Source organism: Thermomyces lanuginosus, assembly GCF_041956635.1.
Source record: "Thermomyces lanuginosus strain ATCC 200065 unplaced genomic scaffold VTN49scaffold_32, whole genome shotgun sequence".
Taxonomy (NCBI): domain Eukaryota; kingdom Fungi; phylum Ascomycota; class Eurotiomycetes; order Eurotiales; family Trichocomaceae; genus Thermomyces; species Thermomyces lanuginosus.
Window position 1 is genome coordinate 120,036 of NW_027192366.1, and position 18,335 is coordinate 138,370.

At 53.0% G+C, this 18,335-nt stretch overlaps 7 protein-coding genes across 7 annotated transcripts; 3 read left to right on the top strand and 4 right to left on the bottom strand.

The window, feature by feature from the left end:
• Positions 1-785: 785 nt before the first annotated feature.
• Positions 786-4,910, bottom strand: VTN49DRAFT_4794 (uncharacterized protein; the record flags this gene model as incomplete). Its single annotated transcript, XM_069412779.1, has 4 exons — positions 786-815; positions 873-1,060; positions 1,130-4,625; positions 4,689-4,910. The coding sequence occupies 4 exons, from the start codon at positions 4,908-4,910 to the stop codon at positions 786-788; spliced, it is 3,936 nt and encodes a 1,311-aa protein (XP_069266713.1).
• Positions 4,911-7,290: 2,380 nt separating this feature from the next.
• Positions 7,291-8,906, top strand: VTN49DRAFT_4795 (uncharacterized protein; the record flags this gene model as incomplete). Its single annotated transcript, XM_069412780.1, has 2 exons — positions 7,291-8,759; positions 8,813-8,906. The coding sequence occupies 2 exons, from the start codon at positions 7,291-7,293 to the stop codon at positions 8,904-8,906; spliced, it is 1,563 nt and encodes a 520-aa protein (XP_069266714.1).
• A 2,142-nt stretch (positions 8,907-11,048) lies between these two features.
• Positions 11,049-11,476, top strand: VTN49DRAFT_4796 (uncharacterized protein; the record flags this gene model as incomplete). The annotated part of the gene is made up of 2 exons (XM_069412781.1): positions 11,049-11,343; positions 11,397-11,476. 2 exons carry the CDS (start codon positions 11,049-11,051, stop codon positions 11,474-11,476), a joined length of 375 nt encoding a protein of 124 aa, XP_069266715.1.
• A 263-nt stretch (positions 11,477-11,739) lies between these two features.
• On the bottom strand, positions 11,740-13,111 carry VTN49DRAFT_4797 (uncharacterized protein; the record flags this gene model as incomplete). Its single annotated transcript, XM_069412782.1, has 3 exons — positions 11,740-12,368; positions 12,452-12,828; positions 12,888-13,111. 3 exons carry the CDS (start codon positions 13,109-13,111, stop codon positions 11,740-11,742), a joined length of 1,230 nt encoding a protein of 409 aa, XP_069266716.1.
• A 235-nt stretch (positions 13,112-13,346) lies between these two features.
• On the bottom strand, positions 13,347-15,238 carry VTN49DRAFT_4798 (uncharacterized protein; the record flags this gene model as incomplete). The annotated part of the gene is made up of 3 exons (XM_069412783.1): positions 13,347-14,491; positions 14,682-14,990; positions 15,046-15,238. 3 exons carry the CDS (start codon positions 15,236-15,238, stop codon positions 13,347-13,349), a joined length of 1,647 nt encoding a protein of 548 aa, XP_069266717.1.
• A 907-nt stretch (positions 15,239-16,145) lies between these two features.
• VTN49DRAFT_4799 (uncharacterized protein) lies at positions 16,146-17,388 on the top strand (the record flags this gene model as incomplete). The annotated part of the gene is made up of 7 exons (XM_069412784.1): positions 16,146-16,216; positions 16,273-16,392; positions 16,453-16,653; positions 16,709-16,873; positions 16,931-17,074; positions 17,137-17,291; positions 17,351-17,388. 7 exons carry the CDS (start codon positions 16,146-16,148, stop codon positions 17,386-17,388), a joined length of 894 nt encoding a protein of 297 aa, XP_069266718.1.
• A 38-nt stretch (positions 17,389-17,426) lies between these two features.
• On the bottom strand, positions 17,427-18,128 carry VTN49DRAFT_4800 (uncharacterized protein; the record flags this gene model as incomplete). The annotated part of the gene is made up of 2 exons (XM_069412787.1): positions 17,427-17,564; positions 17,844-18,128. The coding sequence occupies 2 exons, from the start codon at positions 18,126-18,128 to the stop codon at positions 17,427-17,429; spliced, it is 423 nt and encodes a 140-aa protein (XP_069266719.1).
• Between the last annotated feature and the right edge of the window lie 207 nt (positions 18,129-18,335).

Sequence of the window (18,335 nt, forward strand, 5' to 3'; positions counted from 1 at the left end):
GGTCGTCATCGCCGACGATGTGTCTTGCAGCTGCAGTGACGGTGGCTTGCACTGGATGCATTTTGATCCGTTTCTCTGTGTGGCGACGGCAGTCTTTTTCATTCAAAAGCGAGGTTTATAATAGTATGTCTCCCCCTCGCTCGCAATAAGGCCTTTAGCTGGGAATGCCGAAGAGAGACAGATCTTCCCTGTTGACTGGACAGGCACAAAATGCTCGCCGTGCGTGTCGTGCCGTGTCATATCTCGGCTGTAAACAACACGTTAAACCATACAAATCCATTCACAAGACATTCATTCTGGCTCTGCTTAGTCGCCATGCAGAGTAAGCAGTAAGCTAGGATACGCCCCGCGAATCCAATTCCCTGGTACTCACAAAGAACATATCCATCTTTAGCTACGGCTCCATACTTTGGGCTATGGAAAAAGCAACATCCTTTGTCCCGGACTACAAAGAAGGCTAGTTCTACTCAGATCCACTATGAAGTATGCAATGACAACTGGAAGAATAGAACTATTTGTTGAAGATTGATCAGGTTCATGCAGGTTGTAGCCATCCACGTGACCACGTAAACCCTAGTAACAGGAGTGAGCAAAGTCAACACAACTGAACAGATAACTCATAAAACTCCATGCTCCAACACCAAAACCAATGATACAGACAAAACATAGCAACTGTAGACCAGAATCAAATAACATAAACCAGCGGTATCAAGTTAAGTCAATGCCATGCAACACCCAACGTCAACATGCATCAAAGTCAAGAGTCAAGAGTCAAGCGGTTCTATCTAGCTGCGGCTCAGTCGGACCGAAATGTCCTGTACTCGTCAGTCAAACAAAAAAAGATACTCCGGGGACGTGTATCATCGACCAACCCTCTTTTCCCTCTCACTTGTCCGTTTCTCCTTCTCACTAAGCCGCTGCTTCTCCTTGTCATTATTATTAACTTTCTTGTCCTTCTCCTTCTCCTTGCCATTAGCTTTGCTTTCCCGGCTATCCTGCGAGTTACTGCTTCCGTTGGTAATCGCCTTGGGCTGGTTCTTGTTGTTGTTGCCGTTCTTCTCTTTGTTATTGTTATTATTACTGCTCCCCTCGCCTTGTCGCGAGTCCTTATTTTTGTCGAGGAACGTACCACCCATCGTTGCACACTTGAGAATTGTCTGAATCATCTGGTTCTGCTTAAGCGGCTTCGACAGGTACTCGTCCATCTGCGCCTCGATACACTTCTCGCGATCGCCAAGCATTGCGTGTGCCGTAAGCGCAATGATGGGAGTCCGCGACAGCCCGTTCTCCCGCTCGTATTCGCGAATTTTGGCCGTCGCCTCGAAGCCACCCATGACGGGCATTTGCACGTCCATGAGGATGACGTCGTATCGTCGCTTCTTGACGGCCTCCAGCGCCTCTTGGCCGTTGCTCACCACCGTCACGCCGTGGTTGCACTTCTCGAGAATCTTCACTGCTAGCTTCTGATTCACCTCGTTGTCCTCTGCCAGCAGGATATCGAACGACCGAGAGTTGTCCGTCGTGATCGGTGTCGACCGACCCTCGAGTGCTGGCAACATACCATTGCCCAGGTCGATCGGCTGGCACGGCGTCGTCATATACGACGTGATGCCCAGGTCGAGCGCCGACTTGAGACTCACAGACACCACCGGGCATAACAGCACAATCGGGATATACTTGAACTCATCAAATGTCCGCAGGTTGCGCGCCGTCTCGATCGTGTCCACAATGATCACGTCGTACGACGGGAATCCTTTGCCGGACATATCTGGCGTCTCGGGCGGTGGCACCTCGTCCTCGTCCCTGACGACGATCGGCTGCAGACCCAGTTGTCGCAGCATGTCTGTGATCTCCCCGGCGTGCTCACCCGTGTTGCCCTTGTCAATGAACAACACTCGGTGATTCTGGTACGGCTCCAGCTGCGGCTTGATCACACTAAGCTGCTGGTCGGCCAGCTTCACAACCAATGTAAAGTGGAACGTGCTGCCGTGCCCGTACTCGGAGGTCACCCACACGTCACCACCCATCAGATTGACTAACCGCTTCGAGATGGACAATCCTAGACCAGTGCCACCAAATCGTCGGGTGGTCGATCCATCGGCCTGCTGGAATGTGTCGAAGATAATGTCCAGCTTGTCCGCCTCGATACCAATACCCGTGTCCGAAACCGAGAACTGGAATGCGTACTCGTCGTCCTTGCATTCTGGTTTTTCGGCCTTGCAGATTGTGAGTTTGACCTCGCCGTGCTCGGTGAACTTGATGGCGTTGCCGACCAAGTTGAGGATGATCTGTCGCAGTCGGAATGGATCGCCAATCACGTAGTCGGGCACCGAGCTGTCGACCTGATATGCCAGGTTCAGGAATTTCTCGTTCGCCTTGACCGCTAATGTCTTGAGCGCATTGAAGACAGTGCCGCGCACCGTGAACGGGATCTTCTCAATGACCATCCGGTTCGCTTCGATCTTGGAGATATCCAGAATGTCGTCAATGATCGTTAATAGGCTGTTGGCCAGGTTGTGCACGACATTCAACATCTCACGCGGGTATGGCTTGAGATCGTCCATGTCTAATGTCAGCTGCGTCATGCCAATAATACCGTTCATCGGGGTACGGATTTCGTGACTCATATTGGCCAGGAACTCCGACTTGGTCCGGTTGGCCAGTTCGGCTGCCTCCCTGGCTGCCGTGTTACGCTGAATACTGTCTCGCAGATTCGAAACCATGCGGTTGATCTTGCGCTTCAGCTCGTCCATTTCGCCGGACGCGTTGACCGTGATCAGCTTAGTGAAGTCGCCGTCGGTAGCGGCATCGGTGATTTCGCCAAATGCGCGCACCTGGGATGTCAGGTTTTCGGCCATGGTGTTGACGTCCTCGGTGATCTCCTTCCAGCGACCGGAGATACCCTCGACGTTGGCCTGACCACCCATCTTGCCATCGACACCGACGTCGCGCGCGACGCGTTTCAGCTCCGTTGCGAACTTGGCCAGCCGGTCCACCATGTTGTTGATGGTCTCCTTGAGCGTCAAGATCTCACCCTGCGCGTGCACCTCAATCTTCTTGCTCAGATCGCCCTTGGCGATGGCCTGGGTCACGTCCGAGATACCACGCACTTGCTGCGTCAGGTTGCGTGCCATGGTGTTGACGTTATCGGTCAGCTCCTTCCATTTGCCTTCGACATTGTCCACCTTGGCCTGGCCGCCCAGCGTGCCGTCCGTGCCGACTTCGCGTGCGACCTTGCTGACTTCGAAAGCGAACGTATTCAGACGGTCGACCATGTCATTGATGGTGTTCTTCAGATCCAAGATCTCACCCTGCACGTTGGCGGTAACCTTCTTGGTCAGATCACCCTTTGCGACGGCCGTGGTCACGTCAGCGATCTCGCGGACTTGGGTCGTCAGGTTGTTGGCCATCCGGTTGACGTTCTCGGTCAGGTCCTTCCAGGTACCCTCAACGCCATGCACAGTGGCCTGACCACCGAGAACACCATCTGTGCCGACTTCCTTGGCGATCTTTGTGACTTCCTGCGCGAATTGCCGCAGCTGGTCCACCATGCTGTTGATGATGTTCTTGAGCTCGAGAATCTCGCCCTTGCAGTTCGCCTGCACCTTCTGGGTCAGATCACCCTTGGCGACGGCCTTGGTGACCGTGGCAATATCGCGCACTTGGGTTGTCAGATTGTTGGCCATGGCGTTGACATTCAGCGTCAGCTCGCTCCACATGCCCTGGACGCCATCAATCTGCGCCTGGCCACCCAGCACACCTTCAGTGCCGACATCGCGGGCGACGCGTGTGACTTCGGTCGCGAATGTGCGCAGCTGGTCCACCATGGTATTGATCGTCTGCTGCAACTCAAAGATTTCACCCTTGGCACGGCTCTCGATCTTCTTGCTGAGATCACCGTGGGCGACGGCGGTCGTGACGGACGCGATTTCACGCACCTGGTCGGTGAGATTCTTCGCCATGATGTTGACGTTCTCGGTCAGCTCCTTCCAGATACCGTGGACGCCCGTAATCTGGGCTTGGCCGCCCAGGATACCCTCCGTGCCGACTTCACGCGCGACACGGGACACTTCACTGCCAAAGACTTGCAGCTGGTCCATCATGGTATTGATGGTGCGTTTGAAAGCAGTAATTTCGGGATCCATTTCCATGGGATGGATCTGCACCTTCATGGACAGATCACCGTTGGCGACTTGGGTAATGATGCCACCAATCTCCCGGAAGGCCTTCTGGAAGGCTTCATTTGCCTGACGATGCTTGCGCAGTTCACGTTCATACATTCCTTCGCGATCCCGGTCGACTCGATTGACCGCATCGCCCGTTTCACCTCGGGCCGCCTCCAGCTGGCGCTCGAGCTGGATCCATCGCGCTCTATGCTCGAGGAGAATCTGATGATTCCTCTTCAACCGGCCAATGGGATCCTGTCGGAGCAGGAACTTTGTGTGCTCATCCAACTCGTCATCCTCATCGTCGTCGTCACCAGGGATTCTGGCGCTTTCCGGGCTGGAGATGAATACACTGTCCGGACTTGAGACGACGTGATCGTCTTCCTCTTGCGGTTCCCAGTCGCCGTCGGCGGAGTATTTCCTTTTCAGATGACGAGATTTCCGGGGTCTCTTCTGCTGCTGGTACGCCGGAGCACCATCAGTTAGGACAGTGGTCCCAAGAATGTCGTCGTGGACACTCACCAGTTCGCGTTCCAAACCATTCACCCGACGGATGAGCGCCAGCAGCTCATTCTGCAAGGCGATCTTCCCATCGGTATCGGCACCGGGGAGTTTGATCTCCTCCGGGATGGGGGCACTCAAGGCCGATGCGTCGGAGACATCATCGCTGAGCAGGTCCTGTTGGGCCAAGCCCTTGATGATATCGGCCGCCGCCCACAGAGTGGCGTCTTCGACAACCGTCATGGTGACCTGGACTCTCGCCCTGGGCGGTCAACCACGGTTGCGGGACTTTTACTTTGATTTCCTTGTTGTCTTCCTTCCGATTTACTGCCCGACCAGGGACAAAAAGACCGACACTACCCTGTGCTGCGAAACACTGCCGGTCGGAAACACGAGGGTTGAAAGAGGGATTATGTCCGTGACATGGGGATGTCGGGCGAGAAGCCAGCACAGAGAATGACGGTAGGGATTGGGCGAAAAAAAGACACGACGAGTCGGCGGATTTGCCACAGGCCGAATCCCAACGCGAGCGACCACTGGGACGGCGGAACGGATTGACGCGGATACGATGCGATTTTCTTGTCCACGCGCGGTGACCACTGGGGAGCGTGTGGTTGCAGCAGGGGGGTGGGAGAACCGAGCGAGAGGAGGTGAGTGAGAGAGTGGGAGTCCTGAAATCTCAGGCCGCCACGAGTTGGCGGGAAACGGGACTCGAGGGGGAAATTTTATCAAAGATCGAGCGGAATTCGGCAGTCGACAGCACTAAAGGGGGAATCTTGTTGCAGCGAAAACTGAAAAGGAAGAGAAAATGAAGCAGACAACCACAGGTTCACCAACCCGCAAAACAGGAAAGAAATTCCACAACGGCCAAATCAGACCCAAGAGGGGGGGAGGCCGACATCCGTCGGAGCAGACACTAACCCGATTGGGACTAGCGTCGCCTCCCCAAAGAATCACGGAGCGGCCCCTTCTTAGCCTTTGCAGGTCTTTCCTCAGGTAATCTCAGGGCACACGACCAAAAGAGGGCATTAATTGTGGCCAATCAGGGATCAGTACCTCCGATGACGGAGCCAGAAGTGGATCGGCCGCGGAGGAACGTTTCTGTGATTGGTGCCAGGAGAATGGCCACGGGAGCTCGGCGCGCGGTGATTGGATGGATTGAAGACAATGGGATTGGTCAGCAGAGGTTCTTTTCAGCGCTCCGCCGCGTGTCGCCGCAACTCGCACTTGTATCTACAGTACGTCGGGCTAGGGAGTGCGTCATTGCGAGGGACGGTACGAGGACGATGTGTACTTCGAGTAGGGAGGACACGTTGAGAAATAATTGCGGTTTCAGACAGAGTGACGCCCCTCCATTTACTCTCAGCTCGGAAGTACTTGACAGCTACTGTACTGGGTGGGTGGCCGCCCACACTAAGGAGCCTGACGCGCCGTGAGGGATAGCCGGATAAGCAAATGAACAATGGAGCCCTGCCGGAGCAAGATGCATGAGATGAGATCATCGGGGTCGAGCTTTTTTTTGCCGGTCCGAATTGGCTTCGCTTGCACGCGGGTTAACTAGTCCTGTTAGTCTGTTACGCGGTGGGACAACCCGGACAGCCGGTTAAGACCGTGGATGATGAAAGGACAACTGACGTATGCCTTGTGATTCAGCCGTTCCAATTAGAAATCTCACCATCAAATGGTCATGGAAGCAAGCGGAATCCTCCACGACTCTCATTTCCCAAGCCTCCCCCGATGCAATTCCACTTTTCGCAGCGGTGAGTTGGGCATTGGATTTGAAGCCTCGGCGTACCTGATTGGCTGCTGCAGACAGGGGCAGGGATTGGCTGACCAGTCAAAATGCTTCCTATATAACCCAATCAGAGAGCGTATTTTGAGTCGGAATGCCGAGATTGGACAGTGTGGAGAGCACATGGGACCTGCGATTGGGCCATCAGCTCTCAATCATCAAGCCAAGACTAAGGCGTCGGCTGACCATTTCCTCGGAGAGAAAGTGGGAATGCGCCCAGTGGAACCTGGGGTTGGCAGAGTCACGTGCTTAGCACTTGTCAATTGTCGCTCCTTATGATGTCATGTGACTCCGAGGCGCGAGTGATTATCGCTGCTGATGATAGATAGGGGTTGGAAAAGCTGCCGATCGTCATCAAATTGAAGTGACCGCCAGTGTCACTGCCTTGGAACGTGGAGGAGGGGACCCGACTTTCGGAGATATCAGGGTAATACCTGGGGATGAAGATCTCCAGTCCTTTAAGGAGGGAGATGAATATCAGTTCGGAAGCGAATAACTAGTTTATCGAGTCCTCCGTAAACCTACGAGCACTGAGAACGACGATCCGGGAGTCTCTACAAAATATTGGCATGCTAGTCGAAATTGACTCATGACAAGATGAATGCCGAGTCCAAGAACTCAGTTCGCCATGGCCATGGATATGGGAAGACTGGAAGAGCTGGTAAGTCTACGAGTAGGGTTAATGTAGATACCCGATCGGGTATGCATAGTGACCAGAGCTGACTAAGCAATGCGGGAGGGCTGTCCCGCCATCACAAATTTGAATACAGTCATAACGGCGGGGAGCAAGAGAGCCCAACAACGGAATTGTTGTTCTTACCGAACAAGACCATGGCCGACGTGACGGCGTCCGTTTTGGACGCGCTCGCCGCGTCCGAGGGCCCTATCCTTTCGACGGATGCCTTCCCCTCCATCCCCTCTCTGACAGTCAAGTCCGCGCTGGATCGACTGGCCTCGAGATCGATGGTCGAATATGAAACGATAGACCGCGAAGTGGTCGTGCTGACGGAGGAAGGCGAGTCCATTGCCGCCAATGGGTCGCACGAGGCCAAGGTGTTTGAAGCCGTGGCGGCGGCCATGGAGGGGCTCAAGATCAGTGACCTCCCGAACTTAGTCGGTAAAGACGTCGCCAAGGTCGGCCAAGGCAATGCGTTCAAGCGCGGTTGGATTAAGAAGGACAAGGACGTGCTGCGGCCCAATGTGGACTCGATCCGGGACGAGACGCGCGAGCAGCTGCAGGCGATCAAGGACACGCAGACGCACCCAGACTCGAAAGTGATTGCGGACCTGAAGAAACGCAAGCTGGTTACGCTGCAAAAGGCAATCAGCTTCCGGATCCGCAAGGGCCCCAAGTTTGCGCGCGAGTTCGTCAAGGAAGAGACCGATCTGACGGCAGACATGCTGGCCAGCGGCGCCTGGAAGACGGTCCAGCTCAAGCCCTACAACTTCCGAGCCAAGGGTGCACCGGCGCAGTCTGGAGCGCTGCATCCGCTCAACAAGGTGCGGCAGGAGTTCCGCAGCATCTTCTTCGAGATGGGCTTTGAGGAGATGCCCACCAACCGCTTCGTCGAGACTGGCTTCTGGAACTTTGACGCGCTATTCGTGCCACAGCAACACCCGGCCCGCGATCTACAGGATACCTTTTACATTGCTGATCCCAAGACGGCGGATCCGCCGCGCGCAGACCCGCCAAATGATCCGCACCTCTCGCGGTTAGCATCAATGCCGTCGTCAGGCGGAGCACCGACGCAGCCCAAGCCGGTCGACTTTCAAGAATACTGGGACAACGTGCGGCAGGTGCACGAGACTGGCAAATACGGGTCCATCGGGTACCGCTATCCATGGAACCCGGAGGAGGCGAAGCGGCTCGTGTTGCGAACACACACGACGTCGGTATCTGCATATATGCTGCACAAGCTGGCGCAGGATCCACGGCCCGCACGGTACTTCAGTATCGACCGCGTGTTCCGCAATGAAGCTGTCGATGCAACCCACCTGGCGGAATTCCACCAGATCGAAGGCGTGATTGCCGACTTTGGCCTCGCCCTGGGCGGTTTGATCGGATTCATGGAGGTGTTCTTTGGCAAGATGGGCATCCACAAGCTGCGCTTCAAGCCCGCGTATAACCCATACACCGAGCCCAGCATGGAGATCTTTGGCTACCACGACGGCCTCGGCAAGTGGGTCGAGATTGGCAACAGCGGCATGTTCCGCTCGGAGATGCTCGAAGCCATGGGTCTGCCACCCGATATGCGTGTATACGGATGGGGGTTGAGCTTGGAGCGGCCAACTATGATCAAGTAAGAAAATTTCCATCCAGACTCGACTTGTATATTTGCTAACATTGGGACAGGTACGGCGTGAGCAATATTCGAGAGCTGTTGGGTCACAAGGTTGATCTCAACTTCATCGAGACCAATCCTGCCGTTCGGCTAGATAAGGATTGATTTGATCGAATGATGGTTCGATAAAATGGCTTGATAGATGAATGATGAGATTTGAATTAGTTACGAGTACATAAGTGTCAACCTCGATTTTGAGTAAAGCGCCTTGAATTTCCATGATGCATTTTACCTATGGAATCTCCATGCCGTGCAACACCTTATAGCAGTGTAAAACTGCAACTCTGCAGTGCTAGGTCAATAGAGCATATTTGCCCTACTGTGGGCACATATGACAGTTGTATCTCATTTCCAATTGCTTAATGTAAGTACGCACAGGAAGAGTACCTACCTTTAGAGGATGTGCAGCTCCGCTTCGCTAGAGAATTCGTGTTCCAAAAGGTAGTAACTTTGAGCCTCTTTGGTGAATTCCTCAACTCTTTCGTTCTCTTTGTTCTTCCCAATGATCCGAGCAAGATTGTTGGCGCTCTTGAGGGTGTCTGGATGACTCGAACCCAGCACCTTCTCTCGCCCTCCAGTGCTCGGTGATACATCACCTCTGCTTTTGCTACTGTTCTTGTTGTTAAAAAAAAATTACGCCCATGTTGTCGACGCTGATGAGGGTTTTCGGGCAATTTTGCCCAAATGCTTCCGTTCTTCCTCCCAGTGCCAGCCGATTACACGCCTCTGCTTCTTTGTACTGTCCTTGTTTTTCAAAGGCGACACTCAGATTGTTGACATATGTTTTGAAAACAGTAGGAGAATCGTTAATATCACCTTTGGTGACTGCTAAGACAGTCCTATAATGCATAGAATCTTGTTGACCATGTATTCCCATGCCCGTACATACATCTTTGTACGAGTTGCATGTCCATATGAGTACACGTTTCGCAGTCGACTGCCAATTGCTTCAGCGGAATTTCAGGCCTTCTTCTGTACAAAATTTCCTGACTGTTGATTTCATTGTATCCTCGAGACATCTTGCAAAGAAGGCAGATAACTCGAATGGGATATTAAACTTGACTACCCGCATGGATTTCAGCGTGAATGTCTGTCTAGCTAGGCCCCCTCATCGACCGTGCTGCACAGTCTTTCGAGCACAATCGCGATGATACAATGCATTTGAGTTATTCAGAATGTCACTGCTACCAGGTAAAGCGACAGTGGACGTTACCCTTCGTGCCTATCTCTCCAATCAAGTCAAAGTGCTCGCGGGGGGCAAGGGACATGGCTAACGACGAGCCTCGTCGAGAATCTTCTCTATTATATCCTCATTTATGCGAAGAATGGAGAAACCGGATTCCGCCGCCATCTCTCGTACAGTCAGCATAATCCAAAGAAGATCTGAAGCTGATGTTCGTACCAAAGTAGAGGATCTTGAGCGGTTTCTGGGAAGCCATCAGCAGTACGATGCACACGCAAACAAGTATTGAATCTCGATTATCTAAACAGAACTAGATCTCGATGGTATACCCGATCATTGATAACTATGGGCGACTAGAAATTCGAAGCAGGATGCTTACCATGTTGCTACGTACAGATAATGTCTCAAGGCAGCCGCTCGACTGAGCCTTTTTGGCCCTTTCATTCCCAAAGTCACGTTCTTCTACTTATGCCGGCCCTGCTGACACCAAAGGCATTGACTTCACCAGCATATAAAGGTGTGGCAACCTCAGCTCCTGAAGACTAGAGGGTGTTTAGGACCATGCCCGTTCTGAATGGCAACCAATGCTGGAGAGGACTATCAGCCAAGATTCTAGTAGCTCTATTCTCAAACTTACACTCATTAGCTATGATCTAACTAGCCTAGCCTCTACGAATAATGTCCCACCCGTATCTGTGCCCCGGCCTGTAATCTCGAGTCGACCGCGGCTCTTCAGTAGGCGGGGGAATAATCTCCGGCTGGTGGTGGATGGGTTCTTCTACCTCCTTTCGCAGGGGAAAAGTGAGAGGAGGCCTTGATGTGCCGGTAACGAGCAAAAACAGAACCAACAAAAACAAATACTCGGAAGACACATCGAGTTGCGGTGCAATAGAACTCCGTTGATCGAGCAGGATAGGCAGGACGTCCAATCTATCTCTTTTTCCCTTCATAATAACAGCAATGCCATCAGAATATAAGGAAAAATCCCAACCTAACCCGACCAAGCCGCAGTTCGTTTGACATCACATCATCACCCTTTATCCAAAACCAAAAAGATCAGCCCAATGCTCTCTCCCCTGTACACCCAGCATGAAAACGACTCACCCACCCAGCGGCAAAGTCATTTATCGCTGCGCACTCCAGACATTCTTCAGGTAACCATCCCGCTGCGCCAGTCGGTTCAGCGAATCGTCAGACTCGCCGCGCGCGCGCACAAAGCCGCACAGAGCGTACACCTGGTTCTCGCCAGTGTAGTGACCGTTCTCATCGACCTTGCCGATGGAGATCTGCACGGAGGCGTGGTCGTTGGCCTTGATAATGCGGTTGGTCGCGCTGCACTTGCGCGGGACGTAGCTATTCGTAAATTCATTAGTTTAGCTCGCCAAATAATGTAAGAAATTGGCTCCGTACAGATCGACAATTTCTCCCTTTTCGTTCTCCATTTTTGACGGTGGTTGTTTTCGTGCTGCTCAGAAGTGCACTTGCGACGTAATGGGTGGAATCGGTAGCGATGTGAACTGGATGCTCGAAAAGTTCGTCAACGGCAAAGAATTCGGCCCAGGCGGAGGCCGGTTGTGGGTCACGTGATATCTAAAATCCGCAGACATGATTGGTGCGAAGGTCCTACCAATGGAAATTCACGTTGATTCTCATCATTCAGTTCCTGGAACTTGAATGCTCTCTGACAGTACTCCGTAATATGGAGTAGTATTATTTACTGTTGGCATCGATAATGCGGTCACCTATCATATCAGATCATAAACTCGCAGCCGGAGAACTTTGAAATTCCCGCCTCCATCGCACATCCACTTCCCGCGGCCCGTCCTTCGTAAACCTGACCAAGATCACCCGCTCGCGGTCTCCTTGCTTATCTGACCCTGCAAGCTCCGGCCCGGGATGATCCAGCGCCAATACCACCCGCTTGTCATCCAACATTTTGATACTTCTCGGGCAGATGTACCTGTCCGTCCATGGCGGGTTACCCGAGCGTACAAACGCGAGTAACTCGTCGCGCCGCCGCTGGCTCTCAGCAGCCGTAGGCGTATCAGCAATAGCAGCGTTCTCAGTGTCCAGGAACTGTGACACCAGATGCAAGAGGAAAAACTGCGGCGGATAAAGCATAATCTCCCCTCGCTGCGCCTTGCGTAGCCACGCGTTGGCCGGCAGAAACTGCGCCTCAGCGATCTCGACACCGCCGTCGTCAGTTGGGATCTGGATTTCTTCGCGCTGGCCACCACTTGGCGGCGCCCCCTGCTGCAGGGATGATGCACTGTCTCCATTACTCCCGTTATTATCGAGAGGTAGAAAGTAGAGGTACATCTGCGTCGTAAACCGTTTCGGCAGATTCGGCGGCGTGATCCAGTGCGTAAACGGCACTAGGCCATCTGAACAAGTGAACCGCATCCGTGAGCTCCAGATTATCCTTTCCCACCAACCATCTAGGAGCTACCGCATAGGAGAAACTCACCCGTATCCGGCACCACCTCCTCGCCAAACCGTCTCACCCACTCCACAAACCTCACCTCATTGTTATGGACCGCGCGCCGACCCTGTTCCCTTTCCTCAGCGGGGACATGCACGGGACGACCGGTCGCACGGTCCCGGGCGAGCAGAATGCCACTTTCCTCGAAAAGCTCGCGGATCGCAGCCTGACGGTAGGGCGCGGCGTCTAAGTGAATACGGATATCATCCGAAGAAGGGAGGTCGCTGCCGCCACCATTGGGCTCCTGGTCCTGTACGGCGGAGACATTACCACCGGGGAAGACGTGTGCAGAGGCGAACGATTTAGAATTGTGCACGCGGTGCAGGAGGAGGATTTCGTTGCGGGCGGAGATGAGGAGTACACTGTGTAAAGATTAAAATCCTCTGGCCCTGGTCTCGCGGGAAAGAAATTCAGGACAAACCTCGAACTGGGTCTTGGCTCTGCAATGATTTCATTCTGCTTGCCTGGTTTCGAGGGGGAGCTCGATGTGGAGCTGGGACGAGAGTGCAAGGGAATCGTCATCGCGTAGTGATTGTACAGGACCGCGCGCGGAGAACGGCGCGACCAGCGGGAAGAAGAAGCGACGAATCGCAAAGATCCGTTCGACAGACCGGCAACATTGGCATTGAGCAGAGGCAAAGACATCAGGATCGTTGAATGGCGCTCTTTGCCTCGCGGGTTCTGTTGGCCGAGGAGATGATATGCGGAGTCGGACTTCTAGCCGAGGCTCATGCGGAGTTCACGCACAAGGATTCAAGAGTCGCCCAGCGACGAATTCTTCCATTTTCGTATTCATACTCAATATCGAGCTATATATATGGAATACATGTATAATGTATAAATTCATGATTGTAATATCATACCATCATGCCATCATGCCTCATGAGTACAGCTTCTTTTCGTAGCTATGCAGCCCATGAACATTGCCCTCCGCCTGCGCACTGCCGCTGCGCATCTCAAAGCGGATAGTCTTGTTGTACACGCCGTCGTGCAGCTCCTTAATGCTGCGAACGCCAATATCCTGCAGCGAGTGCTGAATGCCTGCAATCAGATACGGCACAAACTTGGTGACCGAGCCGCGGTCCACCACCGAGCCCGACACACCCTGCGCAACCAGCACGCGGTCCTTCTCAGAGAAGTATCGCGCTGTGCCCGCGTTGCTGGCCTTGCTGTCCTTTCCGCTCTTTCCAGCGGCTTTCTTGTCCTCCATGGCATCAATGCTGCCCATGCCTCGGTACGCCTTGACCAGCTGGCCATTGTTGCTCACAAAGTACTCGCCAGGTGATTCAGTGGTGCCAGCCAGCAGACCTCCCATCATCACAGTTGACGCGCCCATCGCGAGACCCTTGACGATATGCCCAACATTCTGAATACCACCGTCCGCGATGCATGGCACGCCGAAGCGTGCGGCAAACGACGCCACCCGGTGCACCGCAAGTGCCTGCGGACGACCAACAGCCATGACCTCCTGGGTGATGCAGGCGCTGCCGCTGCCCATGCCAATTCTCAGGCCATCGGCACCAGCAGCGATGAGGTTAGCGGCTTGCTCCCGCGTCACCACATTGCCTGCAATAACGTCGATCTGAGGGAAATTCTGCTTGATCCACTTGAGCATCTCAAGCTGATACACGCTGTTGCCCTGGCTGCTGTCCAACACGACAATATCCAGACCTGCATCAACCAGCAGCTTGAGTCGCTCCTTGTCAGCTTCACGAGTTCCGATGGCAGCAGCCGCAATGAGCTGCTTCGAGTGAGGAAGCTTCGAGGCCAGAGGGTAGTGGAGGTTCTTGGTCAGATCGGAGCGAGAGAGCAGGGAAACCAGGTTGCCCTCGCTGTCAACAATGGGGAGCTTTCCCTTCTTCGAGTCCCGCAGGACTTGATTGGCTTCGGCAAGCGTGGTGCCCGCGGGAGCGGTGATGAGATCGGTCGACATGACCTTGGTAACCTCGTCGTCATCATTATTGTGGAATTGAATATCGCGGCTGGTGACAATTCCAACCAACTTCGAGCGGAGAGTTCCCTTTTCTGCATTCAACCGAATGTTAGCAAGCCGTCAATATGGATCGCAACGAGTCATATCGACAAATGACAGGATCAGACAATCCGTTTCTCCACAGTGCAGTGCAGTGACTGCTGCGGTGGAACGAAAGTTATATACAGATAGGTTTTGTCACATCATGTTGAAGGCAGATGTCCGGAAAAAGAAGTCACGTACCAGTCACCGGAAACCCGCCAAAGCCCCAGGTGGCCTTCAGTTTTCTGACCTCAGCCACCGTAGTCTTGGGGGAAATAACGACGGGGTCCAGAATGAAACCGTTCTCGTAACGCTTAACCTTGCGGACCATCTCCGCCTGGTCTTCCGGCGAGCAGTTATGGTGGATAACACCCAGGCCGCCGAGCAGAGCCATGTGAATGGCCATGTTGTGCTCCGTCACGGTGTCCATGGGAGAAGATAGAAGCGGTGTCTTCAGGGAGATCCGCTTCGTAACGGGGGTCTCGAGGGTGACATCGGACGCGGGAAAGCCTAGGGGGACGGATCAGCAGGCAGCCCGGGCAAAGATTTTCGTCTCGCTTCGCACCAATATAGCCCGGCAGAATCAAAAAGTCATTGTAGGTCAGAGCCCCGTGCTTGTCGGAATCCAGAAGTGTCTCGATATCGAGACCATCTCGCTCCGGGTACTCCTTCTCCAGGACCTCCAGAGCCTTGGTATGGTCCAGAAACTCAGTGTTCGAGGACAGAAGCCCTCGAGCGTCCCCGTTGGTGATGGTCATCGCGACACGTGCAGACGTGAAACTGTGTCACAACCTGTGAAATAGAGCACACCAAAAAGAAAGAACTAGTCAACAGAGCAACAGCGATGCGAGTCTGTTGACGGGGAGGTAGCAATTCCTTTCCCAAGGGAAGAAAAAAAGAAAAAAATTCTTTGCTGGCACAGCTGCGATAGTGTATCGTGGGACCCTCCCAGCACTAACCGCGAGCGGAAAGCCATGCACTGCCCTGATTGGTCTACTCGGAAGGCGGTGAAGAACTCTGCAGTGGGGTTATTATTAATATCGACCAGTCACAGCGCGAGTTTTGCTTTGGGCCAATCACAACCCGTGGTTCGCTATGGAATTTTCCATCTCCTGATTTCAACAAGCTTCGATAAGAGGAGGAGATTAGCCACGTGATCTTTATCGGTACTTATCGATAAGGGCTTTTATCTTGCTGTTATGAATGCAGAGGTTCGATGGGCAATGTCCTGAGCTTGGACGGAAGTGCTGTAAGTAGTACATATTGCTCTGCAATATCGATTCACTGCCATCAACGTAGGCCATCTTGGAACTTAATTCGTCGGGATATGTGACTACCAAAGCCGAACTACTCAGTGTTGGGCTTTCAGACAGTATCAGTACTATTGAACCTCCATGCGCTGAGACGGGACAGATAAGCAGTCATTGGCAGGTCGACCGTCAACCAGATAATATCGGAAAACTTTCATTTGATCCATTCTAGAAATCCTGGATCTCCGACAGTAATAGCATCATTGCAGCATCATGACGACAAAATGACTGTCAACCCGAACACTCGATATTTACCCCCTAGCAGACAGTTCAACGTTGAATGAAATCAACTAACTCAACCGTTATCTGTAAATACAACCATTTCAGGATCGAGTGTGTGAGAAAAATAGTCAAGATGGCATCCCAACTTGGAGAGCACGGCGCGTTCCAGGCACCGAGAGCGGCCCAGAGTCAGCCGAAGCCCGGGTACGTTGCTTCAATCGGACGAGATATTTTTTTCATGCTAATACCCGCGAGTAAAGGCTAGAAGAAAAACTACAGCCGCCCAGCGAGTCTACAAAGCTGGAAGCAAGTGGCCAATTCATTGAATACGTCGGCAGTGGGAAGCTTAAGGACAAAAAGGTCCTCATAACGGGTGGCGAGTGAGAAATCGAGCCTTCAGTTCATCTGATGTTCTGTCCTGACACCCAAAATTTTTCCAGCTCAGGCATTGGTCGCTCCGTAGCAATTCTCATGGCAAGAGAGGGTGCCGACGTGACAATCGTCTACCTCCCAGAAGAACAGGTGGACGCCGAGACTACGAAGAAGGCCGTCGAGGCAGAGGGACGAGCCTGTCACCTCTTCGCAGGGAACCTCATGGACAACGAAACCTGTCGCAAGGCTGTTGAGTCGCATGTCCAAAAGTAAGTGCCCTTTTTTGTTGCGTTCAGCTGGAGATCTATCTTAACAGCTGTCTAGATTCGGCCGGATCAATGTCCTGGTCAACAATGCGTCCCAGCAATTCATGTGTAAGGACTTCGAGAAGATTGATCTGGACAACGTGGAGACCCTGTTCCGGACCAACGTCCTGCAAATGTTCGCCATGACCAAGTACGCCTTGCCGCACATGACCAAAGGTGATTCGTACGTATCCGACATTGCTCTTCTAAAGAATCCATGCTGAGATCAACATTGTACTAGTATCATCAACAACACCTCCGTCACAACGTTCCGCGGCTCTCCCAGCATGACCGATTATACCGCAACCAAAGGGGCCATCGTGGGATTCACGCGCTCTTTGGCAGTGAATTTGATACCAAAGGGAATCCGCGTCAATGCCGTCGCGTGCGTGTGTCACTTATTAAGTGGGCTCGACTTCGTGGCTGACTTTAGGGCCCTCTTTCCAGACCCGGTGCGATCTACACTCCCATCCAGGCCGACACGAGATCACCAGAGCAAATGAAGAACTTTCACGTAAAGTCTCAGCTGGGACGGCCGGGCCAGCCAAGTGAAGTGGCCCCCTCCTTTATCTTCCTTGCAAGTCCCGAATCGTCGCTGTACTGTAAGTCGTGAATCGACAGGTGACGTGGAGTCGATCAATACTGAACTGATCATTTTCAGATGGCCAGATTCTCCATTGTTACCCGATCGGAGATTGAACGGGGAGAGTACAGAAATTACAGAGAGTTCGTACGGACTACTTAGTTTCTTTGGCCTGTGGGGAGAATCCAGGAACCACAACGTACAATTGTACTCGCCACATCGCATCTGGCAGGCAGAAACATCGCTCCATACTCGTACTGTCGAATAGATGATTGATCAGGAATACGTCCTCCTTGACCCACGGAACACGAGTAGCCATACGTACCTTGATAGCCCGATAATGAGGTAGGGTACCGGAATGGACCGATTGCCCAGCCATGTCAGTAAACCAACCATGATTCCGCATCCTTCAGAGCCTGGTCCCATCCATTCTGATTTTTCCATTCAACATAACTTTCAACCTCGTGTTTTCCTAATTTAAGACCATTATACAAATGCTATTACGCAAATACGATGCACCACGCATACAGCTGTCAGCAGCAATCTGGCAGACTCTGAAGACTAAACGTACCGGGAACAAGCCCTCACCGCCCCTGGGGCCACAGACTTTCGCATCCGGATCTTCCCAGCGGATATCCTTCTCCACCCGCTCGTACTCGATTCGCAGGACGTACACGGACGGTTCGTCCTTGAAGAAGTGCCTGAGAGTATTGGGGACCTGCAATGCAGTGGAGAGATGGATGAAGCCCGACCGCTGGTCCAGATCACTGACTGGCAGTGCCTCTGGCAAAGGCTCTGGAATGGGGCTTGACGATGGCACCAACTTGTAAACGTACTTGGGCGCTTGGGGGCTCATTGTGTCCTTTGTGTTGTGCCTAGGCAGTTCATGCAGATCACAGATTTTGCGAAATGCCCAGGAACGAGTAAGCTTATTTGCATGTGGAAGTCTGGGGAGTGGGGAACGGGCCAAGTGGCTTGGTTATTATGTAATCTGCCCTCACAGTCCACTCAAATAGCAAAACCAACGGAATAGCGGACCGAAGCCCTAAATGGAGCAAAGATC